Source organism: Capra hircus, chromosome 1, assembly GCF_001704415.2.
Source record: "Capra hircus breed San Clemente chromosome 1, ASM170441v1, whole genome shotgun sequence".
Classification (NCBI taxonomy): domain Eukaryota; kingdom Metazoa; phylum Chordata; class Mammalia; order Artiodactyla; family Bovidae; genus Capra; species Capra hircus.
The window spans coordinates 124,946,663-124,961,353 of NC_030808.1; the positions used below are offsets into that span (position 1 = coordinate 124,946,663).

Sequence of the window (14,691 nt, forward strand, 5' to 3'; positions counted from 1 at the left end):
AAGACATCTTTTTTAATCTCAAGACCACTTTGCGTTTTCACAGCCGTGTTCAGCCCCCAAAGAAGCATGACTCATGCAGGCCTTCAAAGGGAGTCTCAGCGAGAGAAACAGTCAGGTCTGAGAATCGGTTCTCTCCTCTAAAACTATCACCACCAGAGTTTTTCTCAGCCAAGAGGGAGATTCATTCATAAAAGCAGTTGTTGTTTCCCTTAACGCCTCTTTGTCACTTGACCAAATTTACCAAACTGTGCGAGTTCCCCATGCTGGAAACGGGCCTGTTTTTCCTCCTGTCTTGGAGCGCCTTTCTGTCTGCAGAGGCCGCTGGCCTAACAGGTCAGTGCTTCTTCCTGGGCAGCCCACCGGATGTGTGAATACCTGTGTTTCCCGCCCCTCACCAAGCTCCCCTACCTGACCCTGCAGGAGGTGAAATGGATTGTGTCAGAATCAGCCTCTCCTGGGAGAGAAAAAAAAAAAAAAAAGCATCCATTATATGACCGCTCAATCGGAAGTCTCCGAAGTGCCGCTTCCTCTTCTCTCCTTGCTGGTCAGGAAGGGGACATTGAAATCTACGAATGACATGTACGGACGGTTGGTTTGACACGTTGCAGTCTTCTCAGAGTGTGAAGGGACGCACGGCTGCTTTGTGGGAATGAGTGCTGGCTTTCCATCGGCTGGTAACAGCGACGCCCACGTAGGCGGTCTCTTCTGGTGTGCGCCTCGCCACACCCAACGGTATTTAAAAATCTCTGCCTATGTTCGGGCAAAGAAAATCAGGAGCTGACGCGGTGGTTTCGGTTCAGTGTCTCTTATCGTAGAAGGTCTATATGTAGAGTCCTCTGAGATGGAACAGTCGATGGAGAAAGAGGCAGTCCCTAAGGTCCCCCGGGGGAGTGGGGAGGCCCGCGGGCGGGGGCCCGCAGCTTGCATCCGGTATCTGAATTCTGCAATTAGATTGCCTTTCTGCAATAGCGAGGGTTTACGCTTGGGTAGCTGCAACGATTGGGTGCTTTTCCATGTAGAAGAATCACCGTGGCTCTGAGCAAAATGTCAGAGCTATTTCTTTCCTTTGGCCTAGTCCCCTCCTTCTCCCGGGTTTGAGTCCTGGATCCCTCGCTGTTGCTACATCTAAATTGATCAGGTGGTGAGACCCCACCCCCGAAAGCACTAACTGGGAATAAGGTATGCCTCCAGGGGTACTCGCATTTTAATAGGTGGTACTTTAAGGGTAAATAATAATAAAAGTTGATATAGAGAAAGCTTACAATGAGCCAGGTGCTGGCTAACTGCCTTTCATGGATGTTCACATTAATTTACAGAAAGACCCAACATTAGGGACCGGTTTACTTGGCCAAGAGCCAGTGGAGGCGCTGGGATTTCAGACTAGATCTAATTCCAGAGCCTGGGCTCATGGGCACCGAGCACTGCTACCTTGAATGAAATTATATCTTTGGAATATGAGGCAGGCCTTCAAGAGGAGGAAGATATTTGGGGTCCCAGGGGCCTGCCTGGTCCCCTTGCTTCTAGGCTGGTTTGGGCTTTCCTGTGAAAACCAGGGCAGATCTTTTTTTGTAATGATAATCTGTTGCTCCAGGCGTCTGACCCACCTTACCTCATAGCCACAGGGAACCAGGCTGTTTCCACAGGCTTTGAGAGTATTTGTTGCTGATACAAACAGCCACCTGCCAGCCTTTATGACACTATAATCAAGACTACATTACCAGAGTACACCCAACTGGACCATGTATCATTCCAAACCATTCTAACACAACATCCATTGTATTGGAGCTTTCTTTGCCTTGTTATTAGAAAGGTTGCTAAAGAGCTTATGCATTGCAAAGAAAATGGATACTTAGTGTCTTTTAAATGAAATAATGGAGTGAAAAGTTTACATAGGTCATTCGAAAAGTTGTTGTTCCCTTTCCTCAGCATTCTATGCCCTTTTCAGCACTTAACATGGTGTAAAATAATGTAAGCAATGTTAACAATAAGAATACATATTTGACCTTCTGGAAAGGTAAAGTATCTTAACTCACCTGATATTTTTTAGTCTACAGTTTAACATTGTAATAGAACACACAAACATATACACACATATCCCAATGCCTAAGATCATTTTGTGTGTGGAAATTGTCTTACTATTTCGTGATCCAATTCAGCAAGATCATGTTTTCTTAACTCATTCTAAGATTATGGTCCATGTATAAATTATTGGTTTATCTGCGCCTTGCTCTTTTGCTCCACTTTGGACCTGATATCCTTATTGGATACCATGCAGACCTCATCTAAAGAGCCAGTGTCATGAGTTAAGTGGATGCATGCATGGGCTTTAGTAGCAGAAAGACCCAAATGCCCACAGCTGTACCCAGGGGAGCACTTCACCAGGACAGGACTTCAGGTTAAGCAACAAGTTGGACAGGTGTTTGATACAAATCAAACTTTTTAAGTGTGAGCATTTTGTACTGCTAAAGACCAAGCCTGCTTAGTCCATATTACTTATGCGTTTGTTTATTATTTGATCCCTGCCTCTTTCTAAATTGGCTTAGAGGCAACTCATAACATGAGCCATGCATATCATGGGACCATTTAGTTGAGGCTAGACACTCAAGTGCTTTGGGATAGAGTCGTTCTGCAAAATGAGACAGCTGTTCATTGCTGTGGTTTGGCAATAAATATGGCTCTGAGCTTTCTGGCAGCCAAAGCCAAAAGAGAAACATGAGTGGTACAGGAATAACACAGTATTATAAAAGGAAGTCACAATTATTTATAAAAATGAGTACGCTTTTTTTTTCTAAAATTTTAGGTGAATTTATCACATACATCTTTATATAAGGGCCTTTGAGCACCATAACAGACAATGTATTGTTTTAGGAAAGATGGAGATCCGTTCTTTATGTAGTCATTTCTCATATCAACCTTCAATAAAATCTGACAGTGTGGTATTAAATTACAATTCCCTGGGGATATTTCATGTAATAAGAAAACCCTTTCAGTTCTAATCCACAAGTAAACTAATATAATACAAAGCTAAAAATATAGAAAATTTTTCAAAAAGTGCTTAATGAATAAACATATGATGATGAATATAGTGAATGAAATGGAATAAGATATAAAGAGTGTATGAGTTTCTGCAGTAGTAACCAACCATCCTGGGGCTGTGTACGGGTTCCCTAAGAATACCTCATGTATGTCCTTGAAACGGTGCTTACACACAATAGTTTCTCAGCAGAATTCCCCCAGCCCTGACATTGCTAGGTGGGGGCTAGAAGATGCCTACCAAGTGAGCACCCCCACATCACCCCTTTTATTGGTTCCACAGATTGGGTTTTCATCTAAGATTTTATTTGGGGGAAAAAAAGGGTTTCTGTTGCTTTAAACAGAATAATATTTAAAAAAAATTTTTTCTTACTACCAAGATAAGGCATTTTCCTTGTAGAAAATTTGGAAAATATAGATTTACTGAAGGAAATAAAATTAGAGTTACCTGTATTCTCACTGCCTATTAATAACTATTGTTAGTATCTGTCTGAATTCATCTAATTATATGCAAATATTAGCATATATACATAATTAAATATATGCAAGGGCTTCCCTGGTGGGGCAGTGATAAAGAATCCACCTGCCAATGCAGGAGACATGGGTTCCATCCCTGGCTCAGGAAGAGCCCCTGGTGAAGGAAATAGCAACCCAGTCCAGTATTCTTGCCTGGGAAATCCCATGGACAGAGGATCCTGGTGGGCTACAGTCCCTGGAGTCACAAAGACTTGGACACAACTGAGCATACACACAATATGTGTATGTAACTATATTTTTATTTTATTTTTTTTTATTTTTTTTCATCGTTGAGACTTTATTTATTTTGTTTTTTTAATTAATTTTTATTTTTAGTTTTACTTTATTTTACTTTACAATTCTGTATTGGTTTTGCCATATATTGACATGAATCCACCACGGATTAATTTTTTTCACTTGACAATTTTATAGTGAATAGTTTCATGATATTAAATATTCTTCTATATTATTTTTTATGGCTGCCTAGTATCATACTGAAAGTGTTAGTCACTCAGTTGTGTCTGACTCTTTAGGACCCCATGCGCTGTACCCATCAGGCTCCTCAGTCCATGGAATTCTCCAGACAAAAATACTGGAGTGGGTAGCCATTCTTTTTTCCAGGGGATCTTCCCAAACTTAAACCTGGATCTCCTGCATTGCAGGCAGATTTTTTTACCTTCTGACCCACCATGGAAGCCCCACTATAACATATTAACTTACTATAATTTATTATATTAACCTCTTGATCATTTATAATTTTTAACATTATTAATATATTGCTGTGATCATCCTTTCAGCTTGATATATAAACTCCTATTTATATAACTACCTAAAAATAAAAATCCTGGGTTAATGAAAATGCTAAAATTTTAATGTCTTAGAAAAATACATCCCAGTTATCCTTCAGGAAATTTGTATTCCTTTATACTTCCACCAACAATGTAAGAGGGAGCTAATTCACTCACATCTTCACCCCCTGAACTCATATTCCCTCCTGCTAATTTGATAATCAACCTCCATTTCATTCTGATTTAAATTTATATATTTTTACTGAGGAAAGGATTTTAATTATATGTCATCATTGGCAATTTATATCCCTCCCTTGGTGAACTACCTGTTTATGCCCTTTGTCCTTCTTTTTCTACTGAAGTGTTTATCTTTGTCACATTAAATTTTAAATGCTCTTTATTGATTCAGAAATATTAACTGTTGGCTATCTTATAGACGACAAATGCTCTCCATTCATGGTTTTGTCTTTTAAATATATTGTATGTTGTTTGTTTACATAAGGGAAAAGTTTGGTTTAGACATTTTGAAGGTTCATATGGTTAATTTTTTCTTTCCTTAGAAAGTTCCAAGTTTTATTAATTTCTGCTCTTTGTTGTTGTTTAGTCGCTAAGCTGTGTCTGACTCTTTTGCAACCCCATGGACTGTAGCCCTCCAGGCTCCTCTGTCCATGAAATTCTCCAGGCAAGAATGCTGGAGTGGGTTGCCATTTCCTTCTCCAGGGGATCTTCCTGATCCAGGGATTCAACCTGCATCTCCTGCATTGGCAGGCAAATTCTGTACCACTGAGCCACTAGAGATATAATTTCTGCTTAAAAAGCCCGATATTATTAATAATAATTTTTTACTTTATTTTAATATGTGTTTTGGTTTTTTTTGCATTAGAATCCAAACTGGAATTTGTTTTGATGTGAGGAATATGAGATGTGAGATACAGCAAGGATTTGATTTTCTTCCTACATTGTTATTCACTCATCCTAATACCTATCAACCTTAACCTATGAGATTTTAACATAATGTCCGTGTATACAGGTACATATACGTGTATATATGTTCTGGCTTTCTGTTATTCCACTGAGCTTTTAGTCTTCACTGCGTTCATCATTTCAGCTCCATGGTTCCTTTTAATGGCTAATAGATCCATTTCTCATTCCCCTCCCCCATTTTTAAGAGCTTCTTTGCTATACTCACATGTTTATATTCCAGAATCACTTGAAAATAACATTATGTTTCAAGCAGAAAATAACTTTAGGACTATGGTTAGGGTTGTATTAAATTTTTAGTTTAATTTGAGGAGGAGTGATGTTTTTACAATGTTGAGTCTTCCCACAGAGGAATACGTTATGTCTCTCCATTTATTCAAGTCAACTTTTATGGCCCTTAGTAAATTTTTATAGTTGTCTTCGCATTAGACCTACAAATTCCTTGTTAAGTACTTTTTAAGCTATTGTATATTTTGGCATACTATGATGAATGGAAACTTCTGTGATAGTTTCTGCATGGCTATCGTTTGTTCATGTGCATCTAGACCTCACTCTGCTATTTGATTTACTATCTGCAGTTCTGAAATATAGAACCAGAGCTGATGTGCAGAATTAGGATTGATGGGCCAAAGTTATGTTAGACTATCAGGTTCATGAGAGCTATATCAGCACCAGCAGTGTGGCTGAAGCATTCTAGGCAGTCAGTATCTTTTGAGCAATGGAATGAATGATTTTAGGCCAACAAAAGGAAAAATTTCTAAAATATGAATAACAGGCTGTGTCTAAGTTAGGGACGGCCTTATCCCTGATAATAGTCTTTTCTTTTTCTATATTATTTATTTATGGCTGCACTGGGTGCATTGCTGCACACAGCTTTCTCTAGTTGTGGGGAGCAAGGGCTTCTCTCTTTTGCAGTGCACAGGTTTCTCGTTTCTCTGGGTGCACGAGCTTCAGTAGTTGTGGTCCATGAGGTCTAGAGCACGGGCTCAGTACTTATAGCACATGGGCTTAGTTGCTTCACAGCATCTGGAATCTTCCCAGACCAGGGATCAAACTTGTGTCCACTACTTTGGCAGGCCGATTCTTATCCACTCTACAACCAGGGAAGTCCCTAATAACATTCTTATGGATTCTTTATGACCACTGGTCAAGGTATTTCAGAGCAGTTTTATACATCAACTAAAGGGTGTATCATAAATCACATTAAGCTGCAATTTCATTTCTCTAACTCTTAACTGAAAATGGAGGCAGGTAGACCCAGGGAAACAAGAGCCTAGTCTACAAGAATATGGTGGGCATATGTTGGCTTTGGCTACCCAGCACCCATCCTCACTTTCACTGGTAGTAGCATCCTTATGTTACTGAGGGAACCACCCTTTCTCCATCAGATACCATCTTGTTAACCAAGGTACCCCATTCTCACCTGTCAAAGAGAAAAGGGGCATCCGAAGCAAGGTCAGCCAGACACTCCTTCCTGGGGGTGCAGACCTTTAGGAGGAAGTTAGAAGGATGTGTAACTGTTGGCACCTGGACTTTCTAACTGCAAAACCTTGTTGGGAACCTCTATTCCTGCCACAGATCCCTGGAGCTGCCTTTATGCTTCTCCCCTCCAATAAATCCCCTCTGATCACAGTTGCCAGAATTAGTTTTCACTGCTTGCAAATAGAGAAATCTAAATAGTACAAGGGAAGGAATAATCCATGAGGGTATTTCAACAAAAGCTGTGTAACTTGGTGACAGTTCAGAAGGGGAAAGAGCCTCAAGGACAGCGCAGCCTCTAGGCTTAGATGCTTGGACTGTCTTACGCCAGGTGCATGCTGATACACAAACAAAAGAAATCAAGCTCACAAAGACAGTTTTCACAGTGTCCATTATTCTTTTGAATTCATCTCCTTGTAAGATTCATATGAACACTTCAGTGGGGGTGGAGCTCGCTCATTACCACAATTTTCTGCTTTCACTTTCAGTTGTTATTAATTTGATGATGATCATTTGATTTATTTTGATCATCTTTTGCTTCAAGGGCCACATTTGCAGCCGCCTCATCTCAGTCTCTTGGAAATTGCACCTGCAAACGTTCAGTCGTCACATAGAAGAACTTAGTTTTATGGAAACAAGTAGCTTTTAGACATGCAAATGAAGGTTGGCATTTCTGTTACCCAGAGGTCTGATACTCTGCTATTGGAAATATACAAGCGCAGTCTGAGAAAAGTTTTATGTAGGAAGACTAGGCTGAATGTCAAATGCTAGTGAGAAGTCTTTCTAGACAATGAGGGTGTGTAGATAGAAATGGAATTTAAGGAGTCCTCACAAGCCACAAGCTGGGACAGCAGAGAAGGAAGAGAACGTGTGTACAAGTGTCTGCCCTGATTACAAAATCAGCCACTGAGGGGTCTCAGATTTCTGACTCTTCTGCTAGTTTCCTGAAGGATTGGAAGAAGTTACCCTATGAATTGGTGTCTCAGTTTTCTTTATTGCTCAGGTAAAAAGATTTTATCATTTTGTAGTGGAAGGACATTGCACACACACACACAGAATGTGGCTTTTGCGTAAATACAGGACCCATGGTACCCTCTCTATGAGGTACCTGGTACATATGCATACCTAAATTCTGATCAAGTAGAATTTTTCTTGGCCAAGTTTTTAAAAGTCGTTAGGTTACTGAGTCATTATTTTAAATTGAATATTGGAAATAATTCAGCAGTCTTATTTATAGCATAATCTCTGGTGGAATTGAATCCTGTCATAGAAGCCACTTTTCAGTTTATAAAGATAACCAAAAAGCACAGCTGGACGGGTTGTTTGAAAATTCATTTTTACAATCTGTTTCCCAGCTGAGAGTTTGGGGGTCAGGTTTTTGCCAGAAGCAAACTTTCAGGGACTGTCATTAAACAGTCGAAGGGTAAGATTTCTAATGGCAACATTGACACTGCGTCTAATGATTTCTCTGCTTCCAGGCACTGCTGTAATAAAGGCAGCTTCCATTTTTAGGTTCTTGGGGCATATTTTATGTCTGCTGGAAGTGAAGAGGGAGGAGGGGGGCGGTTGGCATTCCTCACTTTCTCGTATAGAAATTTAAACAGTATAACCCATTATTTACTCAGTTTAGGATGGTTTCCATCTAAGAAAATAAACATATAAAAATCTGAAAGAAAGAAAAAACAACCCTGATTACTAACCATTGCTATTGGGCTTCATAGTCTTGTTCTAGAGAGTAAAAGACTCTAAAAAATTTTTTTTGAACATAGAAGGGTAAAAACAAGTGACACCCTGGCCCATTCACTAAGGAACTGACCAAGATGTCTGCAAGAGAGAACTCAGCACACTCAAGCATCAGAGACAACAGAAAAAGTTAATTCATTCCAATCCCATCACCGAGGTTTGTTCTCCCATTGGTTTCAAATGACAAGGGCCTAATTACATTGTCGTGATAAGGAAAAGCTGACAGTCAGGTCCTGCTTATGTTAGGTCAGCTCTTAAAAAGCTTTTGTAGAGTAAGTAGTCAGAAAAAGCGGAACCTGGGAAAGTCTTTTTTTTTTTTTTTTTTTGTAATAGACAAGGAGGGAAGATTTCCAAATGAAATGACGATTACTGGGCATGTTGCAGCTTTACTTGATCTGAGTAAGTAAGCTGGCTCATTACGTCTCATCTCCATCATCTCTCAGCTTGGCAAAAGCTTGTCTGAAACTCTCAAGAAGGCTCCTAGTTCAGAGGTGAACGTGTTCCATTTGTCCTGCCACTGAACACATTGCATGACTGGATGGGAAATACATTTCTAGATCTCAGGAAATAAATCCCCGGGAGACAGCTTAGTTTGCCTTGTTTCTCAAATCAAGTCTGGCCAGTTTTAGCTTCTAAATACATGTCATTGGCTGACACCTCAGCTTCAAACTGTTCTTGCTTTCAAATTTCAATATTGACAGGACCATATGAGTCCAACTTATTAGCCAACAATTCAACAATAAATGAGGTGCATTGAGTGTTTTCCAAGCCAAAAAATAAAGCCAGAGGCTCAAACTATTTATTTTTAGGCATTCAAGCTGCAGCAAAAGACACCCAAATTTCTCAAGGGGGTTTGTTAACCAGCTCGCTGAACTGAGGGTGAACACTCAATGGCACCATCTCAATAAACACAGGTGTGAAGTATATCTCCTCGCATAATAACTCATTAACTCACACCTGCACTTTCTTGAACCAAATAGCTCCTGGTTTCAATATGCCAACGACCTTGCACATGTAACTTGAATAGTGAACAAATTTACCTCTGTTTTCTCCACTGTAAATATTTTCCGTCATTATTTAACATCTCCTCATGGTGCCAGCAGGCATAGGGAAAAGAGAAACCTCTTTCTCTGTTGCCCATGTTCTGCCCAAGCATGTAGAAATTTGTCCGAAGATAGATGGCACAAATAATTAACATACAGGTGAAGGAGAAAGAGGAGTCAAGGATACTGGGAATTATATCAAATGGATCTATGGCTCATTTCAGCAAAATGGGGTATATATGTGAATGAATACATGTCGTAGAGGGAGATACAAAAATTAGTTCATTCAAAAATCTGGACTCTATGCAAGTGTGGAACCTCCGCACGTAAAGGCCATTGAGTGTGGACACCTGGAACAAGGCTGATTACTGGAGCCTTAGGTGACACTGGCGTGTACATGTATTAGCTGACTGCAAGGAAATGAAATCTGAAAAGCAGTAAGCCTGACAACACTGCATTTAAGGTGGAAAGCCAGGGATCTAAGTAAAAGGGTGTTTTTCTTCACTCTGGACCTCAAATTAATTTGCCTAAGTACTCACTACTACATTGTTGAAGGAATTTTTGTTTGTTTTAAATGGAAATTTATAAACTTTGCAACATGGACAGAAAGTAATCTTGAATGCATTGGAGGATCTAGAAATAAGAACTTAGATTTGTGCTGTTTTCTGTATTGATATTCTCATATCCCATAGACTCATGTTTCATCTGCCAATGGTAGCATTGCCCAATATGGTGAATTAGACTGTAAATTGTACTCTTGGCAAACTTGGAATCCTTCATATTCCCTAAAGGAGACTTCCATCTTGTTAAATCTTTGACTTTTCAGTTCCAAGTTCATGTTCAGCAATGGTGTAGGAAAACTGTCAGAAATGTCTCTTTTTACTAAATCAAAACTAAATAAAAGCATGGCATGGAAAAATAGCCCATCAACCTTAAAACCCCTCAGAGTGCCATCTGAGAGCAAGTCAGAGTTTTTTCTTTCTCACTTGTTCTCTTTCTGTGTTCTGATGATATAATCAATATTTCCTGTCCAAAAACGCAATATTCTCCAGTCTTAGAAACCCCTCAAGTCTTCATTTAATGTCAAAGAAAATCATGCTCCGTGTGACAGATGTTGATTTTTCAGCTTCTGTATCTGAAGGCTTCATCAACTTTTAACAAGAAAAGAATTACTGAATAACATTATCAGCAGCAGAGACTGTATGGGCGACAATAGTCTTGAATAAGAAGATTTAAATATTAGAAGAAAATAGACTCTGCCACTAATAAATCCAGATAAATGTCTATTTGTATGTGAGGATCAAAAATAATTTCTCCTGCTTTCTCTTTTTAGAGCAGATAAATATTTCTTGAAATAGAGATTTATTCCTTTGACAGACCTGCCTTTGAGTGCCTGATGTCTGCTGGGTACTGTTATAGGGTTGGGGCAATGCAAAGAGGGACATGATAGACCCAGCCTTTGAGAAGGTCTAGGTCAAGAAGGGACACTGGTAATTTAGTTGTCAGGAAGTCCATTGGAAGCTGTGGTGGCCCCATGTAATTCTTCAAGTCCCCTACATACAGACCTTCAAGTTTCAAGCTTTCAAAGATGCAAACGTGTTCATAGGTCCAATCATGTAAGTTAGTTTAGGTACCTGGCATACATTATCACATGTACGCATCCTTGTGCTTTTCTGTACTTTACTGTCTGGTACTATATAGGGTACAATGGTACCATATCTTTATTTCAAGCCCATGATGTCCAGAAGCAAGTATAAAAGCAGCAATGATGTAGCTGGTACTACTGGGCTTTTCAGGGTACTGTACTTTAAGATTAAAAATGTTTGCTTTATTTTTTGTGCTTGCTTATGTATTATTTGTGTAGAAAGTATTAGAAACTTATTACAGTACAATATTATACAGCCAGTTGTATTAGTTGGGTACCTAGGCTAACTTCGTTGGACTTATGAACAAACTGGGCTTATGAATGCGCTCTCACAAGGGGACTAATTTGTGTTTGGGAATTTCAGTATGCAGTCCTTGAAGCAAATGTAAAAAAAACTCAAGTCATAGACATTTAAGATGGGAAAGTGCTTAGAGATCATCTAGAGCAGAATTTACAGAATTTCTTGATCCTACCCACTCCAGTGTTCTGTCCTGGAGAATTCCATGGTCACAAGGAGTTGGACACAAATGAGCGACTTTCACTTTCATTTACTTTCTTGATCCTTATTGGAAAAAAAAAAAAAGTTTTATCATGCACTTATCTGCACACAGCATATTTTTGTCCACAAGGGTACTTATATAGTTTAAAATACACAGACGTGAGAGGGGGGTTCAGGATGGGGAACACATGTACACCCATGGCTGATTCATGTCAATGTATGGCAGAAACCACTACAATATTGTAAAGTAATTAGCCTCTAATTAAAATAAATTAATTAATTTTAAAAAATACAATACACAGACATTCTAATTAGTAGTTATGAAGTTATATTTTCTTCTAACCTTCTGTGGGTTTCTTGTATACCCAAATGCAGACCATCTCTTTTTAATTCACTGAAGCGAAAACAATGGCCTAGGCAATGAATTTGAATTGCTCTAGTCATTCAGCTAGTTAGGTATCTGGACTATGCCAAGTAGATCCCAGGTCTCCTGGCACCAATTGTAGTACATTTTCTCTGATATAATTTGCAATGACACAATGAACCTTCATCTCATGTAAACATATGTTTGTACATACATGTGTGTGGGTATGTATATAACACTAATGCTCCCTGAGAGAGTCCAAAAGAGGGAATCACAGAAAACAGTGTAAACGGTGTTCTGTTAACCAAAAGGAATTAATTGTCCTCTCAAAACTGATCTCTCTAGAAAGAACTTACTTGCCAGCAGAATCATCATTCTTCCCAAAGAATTATGGACCTCCTCCTGCTGTTTCCTAAACTTCTTTGCTTGCCAGTAATTTGAATTTAACTGTGTACCTCTTTGTGGTTTCTCAAACAGCTCTTTTAGTTACTGTCATAAAGTATTGGTTCTAGTCCTTGCTCAAAATTGCAGAAATGAGTCCTTGCAGACAGCTCTTCAGGGGTCTTGCCCACCACTGAAAGCTCACTATGCAAACTGAAAGGCAATGTTGAGCACACGCATGAGTCAGAAACTCTTATCATTATTTTCTCTAAGTCATTTCATGATTTCTTTCAGAGCTCCTTATTTTAGTTCTCAGATATTTTTGAGCATGATCCACTCCCCATGGACCTGGATGTGTGTACTTAGTTCTATTTGTCATTGCCATGGGATCCCATAAATACAAGTTGAAACCAAGACTTTGGACATGCAACCCAGCAGTTGCATTAAGGACCACTTGTTTTTCAGAAAAGATGGAAACAGAATGATCAGATTTTACATCTGCTGGGAAAGAGAATGAAGTAATGTTTTGCCAACAGAAGATTGTCATACTCGATGCTTCATAATTCTATTTTGTGAATACTAGCACTAATAAAACATAGAGAAATGCTTTCATACTTATGATAATTAGCTTGACCATTTTTAAAAAGTATTTATTTACTTGGCTGTGTCAGGTCTTAGTTTTAGGACGGGGATCCTTTGCTGTGGCGCACAGACTCTAGTGGTGCACAGGCCTCGCTTTTCCGCAGCTTGTGGGATCCTAGTTCATTGACCAGGAACTGTACTCATGTTCCCTGTACTGCAAGGCAAATTCTTAACCACTGGACCGACCACCAGGGAAGTCCCTACCTTGACCATTTTAAACATAGAACATATTAATTGTTTCTTCTAAATTTTGTATTTAGAGAAACTATGATGAATTAATTCAATGTGTATTTATTGCCTAACCTATAACAGAGTCAAACCCAAAGTGTGCAAGTAAGCTGCCTGTTCATGTATAGGCCACGCAGTCTCCTAGCTCTCTGCCCTCACATTGAATTCCCTACCTGTGATCCTACACCCTCCCAGGTTTTCTTATTCAAGACCTAAATGCCTCTCCATCCTTTAGGAAAATTTTCTTCATCTCTCTTCTACCTTCCCCAGCCCAAAAGAAGTCACTGCCTCCCAGAATTCCTATTTTATTATCACCTACTGCATTCTACCTGCTATTAGATGTTTCAGTGTACATGATGTCTCTGCTAGGAGACATAAAGCTACTTGAGATCTAGGAGTGGGTTAATTCATTCTGGCATTTCCCAACAGATGGATAGCATTTGAATGGATGGATAGCAAGTACCCAAGCCAACTTGTGGGCTTCCCTGGTATCTCAGTGGTATAGAATCTGCCCTCCAGTGTACGTGATGCAGGTTCCATCCCTGGGTCAGGAAGATCCCTGGAGAAGGAAATGGCTGCCCACTCCAGTATTCTTGCCTGGGAAATGCCATGGACATGGGATTACAAAAGAGTCAGATACAACTTAGCAAGTAAACAATGACAAGTTAACTTGCAAAAATCCAGTACCTTAACTGTAGTGCTACTGAGAATTGTCTAAATTTGAATTACTAGACTAGAGATCTCTTCAAGAAAATTAGCGATACCAAGGGAACATTTCATGAAAGATGGGCTCAATAAACGACAGAAATGGTATGGGCCTAACAGAAGCAGAAGATATTAAGAAGAGAACCCAGATAATCACAATGGTATGATCACTCACCTAGAGCCAGACATTCTGGAATGCAAAGTCAAGTGGGTCTTAGGAAGCATCATTATGAACAAAGCTAGTGGAGGTGATGGAATTCCAGTTGAGCTATTTCAAATCCTAAAAGATGATGCTGTGAAAGTGCTGCACTCAATATGCCAGCAAATTTGGAAAACTCAACAGTGGCCACAGGACTGGAAAAGGTCAGTTTTCATTCCAATCCCAAAGAAAGGTAATGCTAAAGAATGCTCAAATTACTGCACAATTACAGTCATCTCACACACTAGTAAAGTAATGGTCAAAATTCTCCAAGCCAGGCTTCAACAATACATGAACCGTGAACTTCCAGATGTTCAAGCTGGATTTAGAAGTACATGAACTGGTTCCAGAAAGACATCTATTTCTGCTTTAGTGACTATGCCAAAGTCTCTGACTGTGTGGATCACTACAAACTGGAAGATTCTTCAAGAGATGAAAATACCAG

The 14,691-nt window shown here is 39.5% G+C and overlaps 1 protein-coding gene across 1 annotated transcript in view; it reads left to right on the forward strand.

Moving 5' to 3' along the window:
• SLC9A9 (solute carrier family 9 member A9) overlaps positions 1 to 14,691 on the forward strand; it is a 651,206-nt gene that overhangs the window by 317,484 nt on the left and 319,031 nt on the right. The window contains exon 8 of the mRNA XM_005675475.2: positions 228 to 333. Coding sequence (XP_005675532.2) covers positions 228 to 333 — 106 coding nt within the window. The remainder of the gene's footprint in view (positions 1 to 227; positions 334 to 14,691) is intronic.